Below are 12,202 nucleotides of genomic sequence, written 5' to 3' on the forward strand. Positions count from 1 at the left end.
GATGAAAAGAGAGACGTTGAGAGTCTATTTGATCAAAATCAAGACTCTTCTCTACTCTTGTTCTTTGACTCCTATAAGGTTCACTTGGAGTTTCAACTTCTTGTTGTGTTATAGTTTTATTAGGAGATTGAATCTCGATATTCTTTTTCTCCATGAATAAAGAGTTCTCAAAGAACTCTACATCTCTAGATTCTATGATCACATTGGAATCTATGTCCAAAAGTCTATAGGCCTTACTATTTTGTACATATCCTACAAAGACGCATTGATAGCTCTTGATCCTAGCTTAGTTCCTTTAGATTCAGGAGTTCTGCAATATGCGAGACACCCCCACACTCTAAGATAACCTATGTTAGGTTTCCTTCCTTTCCATATTTCGTATGGATAGGTCTTGGTTTTCTTAGATGGGATTCTATTCAGATTTCAGAACGTGGCACGCAGCTAATAGCGCTTCTCCCCATAGGTTTAATGGCAACTTTGCTTGTATTAGAAATGAGTTGACAATTTCAACTAAAGTCCTACTTTTTCTCTCGCCGACACCATTTTGTTGTGGTGTATAGGGCGTTGTGCACTTGTTTATTATGTCGTGTACTTCACAATAGGTAGAAAATTCATTAGAAAAATATTCTCCTCTGTCGCTACGAAGGATTTTAATATTTTTACCTACTTGATTTTTTACTTCAGATTTATAGACCATAAATGCATTAAATGCCTCATCTTTAGATTTTAGCATATATACATACACATATGTTGAACAATCATTTATGAACGTTATGAAGTACCTCTTGCCTCCTCAAGTAAGAACGCCATTTAGCTCACATATGTCAATATGAACTAGGTCTAATATCTGAAACAATCTCTTAACACTGGGAAATGGTTTCTTAGTTATTTTAAACCATATGCATACTTCACATTTATCGTTCTTACTCTCATTATATGATATTAAGCCGTTCTTAGCCATAAGTTTTATGGTACTATAACCAATATGTGCTAAACTACCATGCCACAATGTTACAGACTCAACCATATAAGCAGAAGAATTCTTTTCATTTAGAGAAAATTTAATCATCCCATTACAAGCATAACCCTTTCCCACAAAGTTCACATTCATGGACAAGATCAACTTGCCAGATTCAAACACAACCCTTATCCTGAGTTTGCTCAAAAGATCCCCTGAGACTAAATTCCTCCTGATGTGTAGGACATGTAGTACGTTGGTCAGGATTACCTTCTTTCTAGAGGTAAAGAGTAATTTCACGGTTCCTTTGCCAACGACTGTCGATCAACCTTCATTTCCCATTTGAACCTCTTGACCATTAGTCACGTCTTCATAGGTTTTGAAGGCAGATCTATCGTTGCATACATGGACTCTGGCACCTATATCGTACCCCCAATCGGGGACTCTCTTAAACTATGTTCACTTTCGTGACCATTGCTATGATATCATCATCTACTGCATTAGCTTCTTTCTTGATCTGTCGTTGTATACATGGACTGTGGCACCTGTATCATACCATAAATCGGGGACTTTCTCTTAAACTTTGTTCACTTTCGTGACCATTGCTACGATATCATCGTATACTGCATTAGCCTCTTTCTTAGGTTTTTTGCGGTCCCTACAAATTAAGGTGAAATGTCCGATCTTGCCGTAGACATAGCAAGGACCCTTCGGTTTGCAATTTTTCTTCTTCTGGGTTTTCTTAAATTTCCATTGATCATTGTTGGGTTATAGGGAATCATTTTCCTCAAAGTTATTATTATGGGATGGTTTTCCTACTGCATTCACCTTGTGATGTAGGACATGAAATTCAAGTATGATGTGCAAGATTTTCAGGCTTTAGATCACACAAGTTCAGAAACAATTACACAAAATTCCACATCCCACACAGAAGTTCAAACACTCAATCAAGGGGAATCTTATGCGGATCCAGGCCTACCCCCAATCCAAGGGATTCGGAAATTTCAATTTGGGGAACCCTAAGGTTGAAGAAATGGCATAAAATTGGGGATTTGAATAATTTAGGGTTAGGTTTGGGGAGTTTGGGTGAAAGAGGAGTAAAAGAGAGGAGAGAAACGAACCAAAGAAGTACCGCACGTGTGGACAGCAGCTTGACCCTGGTCGGCCAGGGGTGGACTCTAAAACCCCCAAATTTCAGCTCGATCCAATGCACGGTTTGTACATGGTGCTCCGGCGAAGTTTAAGCCTTCTTGTAGGGCCAGATTCTGGAAATCTGTTGTCGAGAGAAACAGCTGCAATAGAGGATGGATTTGAAGCGTAGATGATTTTAGGAGGAATATGAATGAAATGTGAGGCGAATCAGGTTAGGTGTGGCTTCGCGCCACGGTAGTCAGACCTTCGAGGAAAGAAGGGTTTCACACCCAATTGAATCTCCACAACTCAAAATTTTAGATGAGCAGAAAAACGAAAAAATTTATTAATCTTCAATGAGGAAAAAAAAAACTACAAGGGGTGCCTATTTATAATAGAACCCTATACCTAAAAACTCGCGCCATGTGTGCAACCAACCTATTACTTGGAGATGAAGTAATAAAAAATAACAACTAATCAAAGCAATCTAAATCGTCAATGATATTCCTAATAACAATAATAAGTAAAACCCAAAGTACTAGATTAATTAGAATAGTGGACCACGATCATGAGAACCCATGGTGGGGTCCACTCCAACGAACAAAAACGCAGTCCTCTAACTAGGAAGCCCTTCCTGGACGTCGTCATCAATCCAGATCGATGGTAGGGCCCTCCTTGCGTACGTGCATATGGGGGGCGTGCGTGTGCGCGTGATGTCCCCATCAAATCTCCCCGACTGCGAAGATTTCGCCACCGGCGAAATAAAACTCCTGAACCGTTCCAAGATATCAGGATCAAGTCTCTGAAGCTCATTCTCAATGAGCCACGTACTGTCTGAAGCTGGGCATGACTTTCACTTAACCAGGTACTTCTGAAATCCGTCGTCCGACGTTAATACTATCTGATGGTCCAGAATATCCTCTATTTCCTCTCTGGGTGTGGGAAGGGTAGGTATGGAAGGTAAAGGCTGGGAAGAAGGGTCGGGAAGAAGCCATGGATCAAGGGACAGGTCTGGGGAATCAGGATGGTTGGGCGAAGAGCCGGACAAAGTATCAGTGGTCTCCTGAAAAGTAACTAGATCCTCCACATTGAATGTGTAACTAATTCCCATGGAAGGTGGAAGATCTACCACATACGCATTGAGATCGTTTCATTTTATAATTTTGAAGGGTTTAGTGTTACACGCGTGTAATTTGCTAACAGCCCCCTGAGGATACCGCTCGGGCCTAATGCGGACCATCACAGAGTCTCCTACATTGAATTCCTTGAAACGTTTATGCTGGTCTGCAGAAAATTTGTAATGTTCATTACTAGTAATGATCTTTCACCTGATTTCTTGATGCAATGAATGAATGTGATGTGCAAAAAACTTTAAAGACTCTAATGGCCTATGGGACAATGATATAGGGACAAGGTCAATGGGCTTCCTAGGCTTATAACCAGTAACGACTTCAAAAGAACTTAGACCTGTGGACTTATTGACAGAACTATTAAACGCAAACTTGGCTATAGGTAATACAGTGTCCCACGTCCTGGTATGCTCCCCCACTAAACATCTAAGCAAACTCCCTAGGCTCCTATTGACCACCTCAGTCTGACCATCGATCGGAGGGTAGTAGGCAAAAGAAAATTGGAGCCTAGTATTCATCATGTGCCATAATGTCTTCCAAGTAACTCATGAATCGCACGTCACGGTCAAACACCATGGTTTTTGATAACCCATGCAGTTTGACGACCTCACTAAAGAACAGTTTGGCAACATGAGATGCATCGGAGGTCTTAGCACAAGGGATGAAGTGGGCCATTTTAGAAAAACGGTCCACGACAACAAATATGGAATCGTGTTTCCGAATAGTCTTAGGGAGTCCAAGCACCAAATCCATACCGATGTCCTGCCAAAGGATGAATGGAACTGGCAAAGGTGTGTATAATCATGTATTTTGCTTTTTCTGCTTTGCCAGTTGACAAGTACGACATTGCCCTATAATTTTGGTCACGTCTCACTTGAGGCTTGGCCAATGAAACCTATCCTCCACTAGGGCAATGGTCTTGTCTCGACCGAAATGACCCGCGACCCCTCCTGAATGTAACTCCCAGACAAGAAAATTGCGAAGGGATGTGCGAGGTATGCACAAGCGGTCACTCCTAAACAAATATTCGTTTAAAATCAAGTACTCGCTGCTAGCTCCTGACGGACTCTCTAACAACGATGCGTATGCAACTCCAAAATCTAGACACTCGGAATAATCTTATTTGATGCGCTAGAGGCCCATGGCTTCGACACAAATGGAATTGAGTAACGCGACTGACGACTCAACGCGTTAGCAGGCATATTCTCTACACTGGCCTTGTGCTTAAACATAAAAATGTACTCTTGAAGGAATTGAACCCACTTGGCATGCCTAGGGTTTAATTTCTTCTGAGATTTCTGATATCTCAAGGCCTCGTGATATGAGAATAGGACGAATTCTTACGACAATAGGTAATGACACCAATGGCGTAGTGATTGCACTACCACATAAAACTCTTTGTCATAGGTGGAATACTTTTGTTTCACCTCATTCAGTTTCTCACTAAAAAAGGCGACAGGGTGCCCTTCCTGACTAAGTACTCCTATGCCGACTCCTGACGCGTCACATGTGACTTCAAAAGCTTTTGAAAAACCCAGAGGTCGTGTGACTGGAGCTTCGGTCATCTTGACATTTATCTCCGTAAAGGCCTTTGAGGCTGCCTTTGTCCATTGAAACTCTCTTTTTTATGCAATCCGTGATGGGAGCTATAATGGAACTGAACCCTCGAATGAACCGCCTATAGAAGGTGGCTAAGCTGTGAAAATTGTGTACCTCATGAATATTGCGGGGTTCAGGCCAATTGACGATGGCCTTGACCTTCTCGAGATCCGTTGATACACCCTCTGCTGACACAATAAAACCTAAGAAGATAACACTACTAGACGAAAACACATACTTCTTTAAGTTGGCGTACAATTTCTCGGCTCTAAGGATCCCATAAACCTGCCTCAAATGGTTGAGGTGTTGTTCCTTGGTCATGCTATAAATCAAGATATCATCAAAGTATACAGCTAGGAACTTCCCCATTAAGGGCCTCAACAATTGGGTCATCACACACATGAAAGTGCCTGGGGCGTTAGTTAACCCAAAAGGCATAACTAGCCACTCGTATAGCCCATCCTTCGTCTTGAAGGCCGTCTTCCACTCATCACCAAGGCGTACATGGATTTGGTGATAACCACTTTTGAGATCAATTTTTGAGAAGATAGTAGCATTGGTTATCATATCCAACATGTCATCAAGACACGGTGTGGGAAACCGATACTTGACTATAATTTTGTTGATGGCCCTACTATCAACGCACATCCTCCATGTGTCATCCTTCTTAGGTGTAAGAAGGGCGGGCATGACACCCGAGCTCATGCTCTCTCGAATGAAACCCTTTTCTAGGAGCTCATCAATCTGTCTCATTAACTCTGCATACTCCTTTAGGTTCATTCTGTAATGAGGGAGGTTTGGTAGAGTCACCCCAATCACTAAATCAATGGCATGTTGTATATCCCTCATAGGGGGGAGCTCATTCGGTATATCATCAGGAAAGACATTATGAAACTCATGCACTACCTAAATGGCCTTAGTGGGTAACTCTGCACTAGCCTCTGGTATACTTTCCCTAGTCAAAAGGGCATATACTATCGAGTCCGCCTCAGTTTCTCACTCAAAGTCTTTGGCATTCAAAATATGGAGAGACTTGAACTTGGACTTCAACTAATTCAATTCTTTTGAACCGCTCACACCACTCTGTGTGGACTCCTTTCCAGTAGTGTTCTTATGTGGAAGTGGATTTAACTTGACTTTTTTGCCCTCAAACCAGAATGTACACACATTCAAACGACCAAATATGATGACAACCCTGTCATAAAGCCAAGGTCTACCTAGAATGATGTCCCATATCCATGGGAACAACATCACACCAAAGTGTCTTTATAAGATCCAAACTGAATAGGAACAAGACAACGGTGCGAGACTGGAATGGAAGTTTCATCAACCCAAGACACTCTATAAGGTTGAGGATGGGCTTCAAGCTTCAAGCCCAAACGGTTCACAGTGCTAGTTGATGTCACGTTGGCACAACTACCACTATCCACGATCATCTTATAACTCTTTTCTCTACATTTTGCATAAGTATAGAATATCGTGTTGCGACGCCAATCGTCAGTGTTTTGGCTTGAGCAAGGGCGCAACACACAACCGCGAGGATCGTAAACTCTTGCGCTCCCTCTTCCTCATCACTAGGGGTTTCTACTGACTCATATTCTTCCTCTTCATCGTCACTCTCTGGAGGCACTACTTCTATTTGCCCATCAATAAGGAGCACCTTGGTGCCCTCTCTCGTGCCGCACTGGTGGGCAAAGTGACCAAACCCTTGACACCTAAAACACCTAGTTGCTCCACTCTTACGTGAGCTAGACCCGATAACTTCTTTACCCTTATCATCATTGGGCCTGGGCTGAAAATTACCAGAAGGTTTGATTTAGTACCCAGCATTAGGCTTAGCCCCAGAAGGGTTGGCCTTAGCGTCAGAATCGCGAAACTCAAATCGCCTTCCCACGGATGCTTTGAGGTATTGCTCAACCTCCAACACTACTTGATACAACTGTTCAATAGTGTCTGTCTTTGGCGATCAATTCTCTCCTAATGTCAGTATGGAGGCCCGTTTTAAATCAAGCAAGGGTGAGTACGGGATCCTCATCAACTTCACACTTGGTCAAGTACTCTTCGAACTTCTCAATGTATTCTGCCACACTTATGGAACCTTGTCAAAGATACTGTCATTCCTTAATCAACCGTAAGAGATAAGAGAAAGGGAGGTACTTCTCCTTAAGTGTTTCTTTCATTTCTCCCCAATGGACTATTGAGAGCTCCCTCGCTCTTTCTTTCTTTCGCTCTACGGTAGTCCAAAACTTCTTTGCTTGACCCACAAGCTTCATCTTGGCGAATCGGACTCGACGAGCATCCGACATGTCATACTATTCAAAATAGTTGTCCATATCCGCCAACCAGTCTAAAAAGGCTTAAGGGTCCAAGTGGCCATCAAACGAATGGGCATCTACTCTAACTCCCTTGGGGAGTTGCGCATCTGGGTCATATTATTCATGATGTCCCTCGCGGGGTGGGTGCACGGGTGTGCACTCATGATTAATTCCTTGGCCGCTTTCATTCCTTAGTCTAACCTCCTGACCACCTACCCGAGATTGGGCATCTTCCCCAAAGGTGGCGTTTGCCCCGGCGAAGGTCTCTAGTTGGGTAACGCGTACATTAAACTGCTCAAAACATTGGTAATGCAGGGGCATTTTTACACTGCGCTCGAGTGGGGTCGCCTGTAGGAGGCAAGGGCACACTCGGGGTGGGTGACCCATGTGATTTGGGGCCCACAGAGGTCTCGTGTTCGAGACTCTTCACCGGGGGTGATTGATGCGCATTTCACACCAGGCTCGAGTGGGGTAGCCCGTGGGATGCGGGGACACACTCGGGGTGGGCGACCCATGTGATTTAGGGCCCACGAAAGGGGGGTTCGGCCGAAGTCCTAAACCCATGAGATGTGGGGCCTGGGCTATAAGATAAAGGGATTAATACGCCATACTCTAACAGTTCGAGCTTTTAGAGCAAGTGGTTAATTGTCCTACATCAGTTGGTCCATACATTGTTCCAAGCGCTTACCCAAAGACTCAAACTACTGGGTCAGCTTGTTCATTAACTCTTGCAATTGCTCCATATTTAGTGTAAGGTGCAAGCCAAAACCATGACTCGTACGTGTAGGCATACAACTACTAACTCAATCTAAGGACCTTCTACTACGATTATATACGCCTAGATAGGACTAAATGCTCCTATAAGACTCTATATGGAGAAAACGACACAGTACCACTCAATTTCCACAACCTATATGTCCAAAAAATCTGTTAACAGAAAATCCAGCAAAAAGATATGCAGATTTTCTAATAGCAGAAAATTCAACAGCTTATATCAGAAATTATAGACCTTTAAACAACTCTACATGATGATACTTACTGCATAATGGACACAAATAAACTAAACCCTAAACATGTAATGCATTCTCCTATAAAAACCTTGTTCTCTGATACCAAATTTGATGCAGGACATGAAACTAAAGTATGATGTGCAAGATTTTCAGGCTTTAAATCACACTAGTTCAGAAACAATTACACAAAATTCCACTTCCCCCACAAAAGTTTAAACACTCAATCACTGGGAATCTTATGTGGATCCAGGCCTACACATGCTAGGGCCGGATCAATCAAAATTATAGACCAAACAATAATCAAAGGAGGGTAAATTCATCCACACATGCATGAAATAATTCCCCCAATCCAAGGGATTCAAAAATTTCAATTCGGAGAACCTTAAGGTTAAAGAAAGGGCATAAAATTGAGGATTTGAATAATTTAGGGTTAGGTTTAAGGATTTAGGGTGAAAGATGAGTGAAAGAGAGGAGAGACGAACCAGAGAAGTACCGCACGTGTAGACAGCAACAATGGCCCAGACGCACGTGCGTGTTATCCCGGCCACACGTGTGTGGGGCCCACTATTCAGAAAAAAGGTCAGCCTGGCCCTGGTCGACCAGGAGTGGACTCTAAACCCCCAAATTTCAGCTCAATCCGATGCACTGTTTGTGTGTGGTGCTCCGCTGAAGTTTCAGCCTTCCTACAGGGCCAGATTCTGGAAATCTGCTGTAGAGGGAAAAACGGTTGCAATAGAGGATGGATTTAAAACGTAGATGATTGTAGGAAAAGAGAAATATGGATGAAAGAAGGTGGGGTGAATCAATGTAGGTGTGGCTTTGCCACGGTAATCAGCCCTTCGAGGAAGGAAGGATTTCACACCTAATTGAATCTCCACAACTCATAAATTTAGAGGAGCAGAAAAATGCAGAAATTTTATTAATCTTCAATGAGAAAAAAATACTACAATGGGTGTCTATTTATAATAAAACCCTATACCCCAAAACTCGTGCCATGTGCGCAGCCTATTACTTGGAGACGAAGTAATCAAAAATAACAACTAATCAAAGCAATCTAAATCGTCTATGATATTCCTAATAAAAATAATAAGCAAAACCAAAGTACTAGATTAATTAGAATAGTGGGCCACGATCATGAGAACCCATAGTAGGGTTCACATGACTATCGGGTCCACTCCAACGAACCAAAACGCAGTTCTCTAACTAGGAGACCCTCCCTGAACGTCGTCATCGATCCAGATCGATAGTGCGGCCCTCCTCCTCCTTGCGTACGTGCGTAGGGAGGGCGTGCGTGTGAGCGTGATGTCCCCATCACCTTGGATGAGGATGCATCATTTGCGTCATCCCTCTTGTCTCGGTTATGAGATTCTTCCTCAATATAAGAATGCTTTTGAATTTGTTCCGAGGTGAACTCTTCAAATTTATGCAGTAACTTCTTCCTGTAGTCTTTTCAGCTCGAAGGCAATTTGGCTGTAATAGCTCCGACTTGAAAGGATTCAGGTAGGTCTATTTTCAAAGCCTTTATTTTGTTTACAATTAATTGTAATTCATGGATTTGGGCCAGTAGGAGCTTATTGTCTACCATCGTGAAATCAAAGTACCTTGTGATTAAGAATTTATGTGTTCCTTCTTCTTTACCCTTGTACTTGTATTCCAGTGCACTCCATATTTCTTTTGTTGAGGTGGTTCCTGTGTACAAATCATACAACCGATCAAAAAGCGCATTGAGAATATGGCCGAGACACAACAATTCGTCTTCTTGTCGCTTAATTCTGGCAGTGATCTGTTCTAGTGTCGTCGTTCGTTGCTTCTGATAAAGGCAGAGATTCGAGTCCAGGATGTAGAATATCTTCAAGACAGTGAGAAGAAATTTCAGCTTGTCTTGCCACCCAGTGAAATTCGTACCATCAAATCAATCTAATTTGATTGGATCCTAGTTCATCAGTTTGACTGATGCAACACTTTCAGTATCCATAATCACGCTTTAAGATCTTTGTTGAAATTTTGGTTTTGAAAAAATTAAATATTTGAAATTTTCATTTTCCTGCCAAAATGATGTTTAAAATTTTCAAATGAAAAGTTCGGTTTTCTCTAGTCCCACATCGGAAATGGGGAAAGATGTTTTATGATTTATATGTGGAGGTGTATGTAGTATTCTTACTTAGAGATTTGGAGGTTGAGATGCTCGGGTTGCGTGTTCCAATGTGTAGCACTAGAACGCACGTGTGTGCGCGCTCGGGCAAGGGCAAGGGCGTGGGCAGTGTGGTTGTAGTAGCACAGTCGTTTTGAGAACAGTTAGTAGCCTTAAAAGCCATAACAATCCAAAAACAGATGGGCTTTGATGATCCAACGGTTAGACCTTTTAATTTAGATCTTTTAATCCAACGATCTGAAACGGCTCAAATTAAATATCAACCGTTAGAAACGTTTTTCAAATGTTTTGAACCACTGATGACCACCTAGCAACGGTCTACTTCCCTGGTGCATATATAAACCGGACCATTCCAGTCCAGAATCAATCAACTCCAACAGATCTCATCCAGACCATTAGATCTCACTAAAAACCTTCTCCTTTTAAGAATATTGCTAGACGGCCGCTAATCCAGCCTGCCAGACGATTAGCTGCGTTGAAAAGTTCCTAAGTGGACCCTTCATGATTGTTGTACGCAGGATCTAGATAGAATGCTTGTCTTATCCTAGAAGCAACTCGCCTGTAACCCATCAGTAATTGATATGGGGGCGAATCGCACTTTAAGGACAGCGTATTTATACATGATTCAGCCAGGTATTTAAAAGAAATAATTTTTTTTTCAGTTTTCCAACATATTTCACAACAATGTGTGCGTGTGGGTGCATGGGTGTGCGCGTGCACGCGCGCGTGTGATTGCACCAAATTTCATGAAATTTAATGATATTTTGCACCAAATTAGACTCATTGATCATGAAGTTTCATCATATTCTGGCAGCCAAATGCGCAACAGAAAATCAACTTAAATCATCAAATAATTCTACAAACAATCCTAATAATTCATATAACAAGAAGAAGAAAGAGAAAAAGAAACATACCGCATCGACATCAGCACCTATAGGAATACGAGACGTCCCCGGAATTTCAGATCCCCCAACCTAAAAATAAAAAACAAAAATTCATTTTCATTTCCATTTTTTTGTTTTTTATGACAACAGGGTGTCCCGCCCCCTTTTGAGAAGAGACTATTCCCTGCGGATGCAGGCATTTTCATTTCCATATCAAACCAAATTCAACAAAAAAAAAATTACGATTTTGGAAATATTCAAAAAAAATGAAATTTCAAGAAAATGCCGACCTCAAAAACAACAGAATCAGGCCCTTCGAAAGATTCGGGGACCGGTTCTACGGTTTCTTCGGATTCTAGAAGCTCGGGAGCTGAAAAAACCCTAAAATGACTGGAATTTGAAGAGGTGGAGGAGATTGAGGGTTTTAGGACTTGGAGCTTGGAGGGAAATGAGAGGAGCGAGGGTTTGGGCTTGGGGTAAATATTCGAATTGCAGAGGGGCAGAATTGGAAAAGTTGCAGAGATGGAGGAAATCGCCATCAGAGCTCTCTTGCTGTGAAAGAGTGAGAGGCCAGTGAGCAGAGTTCTATCCACAGGGAGGAAATTTATATGATACTCTGCCCCTTCTTTGGACATTATACACGCGTTTTCACTTTTGACGACTGGGCCCCACTTCTAGTAATCTGGACCGTTGGTGTTTTTATTCACACCGTAGATCGATGATTGTTTGGAAAATGATTGCAGAAAACACTTGGGTACCTCGCGCTGGATACCTACCGACGTTTCTTTCAAACCTGAGAGAAACGACTTAACGTGCATGAAATCCACACCGTCTATCAGAAACACTGCCTCTTGTTGGGCCTTGATTTCGAAATTCAGGCTGTTCGGGACTTCAGTAGGCCACCCCCAAAATAATGCCTAAAACCTTTTAATTGAGGTTGTATGGCTCACCTGAATTTTTAAATGTCCCACACAAAATTAATGGTTGGCTCTCCATCTCAACTATTTCCTGCATTGTGGTCTA

The 12,202-nt window shown here is 42.2% G+C and overlaps 1 protein-coding gene across 1 annotated transcript in view; it reads right to left on the reverse strand.

The window, feature by feature from the left end:
- LOC131229006 (small ribosomal subunit protein uS10c) overlaps nt 1-11,829 on the reverse strand; it is a 30,527-nt gene extending 18,698 nt beyond the window's left edge. Inside the window, exons 1-2 of the mRNA XM_058224859.1 lie at nt 11,470-11,829; nt 11,210-11,269 (exon numbers count right to left, since the gene is read on the reverse strand). Coding sequence (XP_058080842.1) covers nt 11,210-11,269; nt 11,470-11,814 — 405 coding nt within the window. The 5' untranslated portion in view covers nt 11,815-11,829. The remainder of the gene's footprint in view (nt 1-11,209; nt 11,270-11,469) is intronic.
- Between the last annotated feature and the right edge of the window lie 373 nt (nt 11,830-12,202).

This window comes from Magnolia sinica, chromosome 16, assembly GCF_029962835.1.
Source record: "Magnolia sinica isolate HGM2019 chromosome 16, MsV1, whole genome shotgun sequence".
In the NCBI taxonomy this organism is placed as follows: Eukaryota; Viridiplantae; Streptophyta; class Magnoliopsida; order Magnoliales; family Magnoliaceae; genus Magnolia; species Magnolia sinica.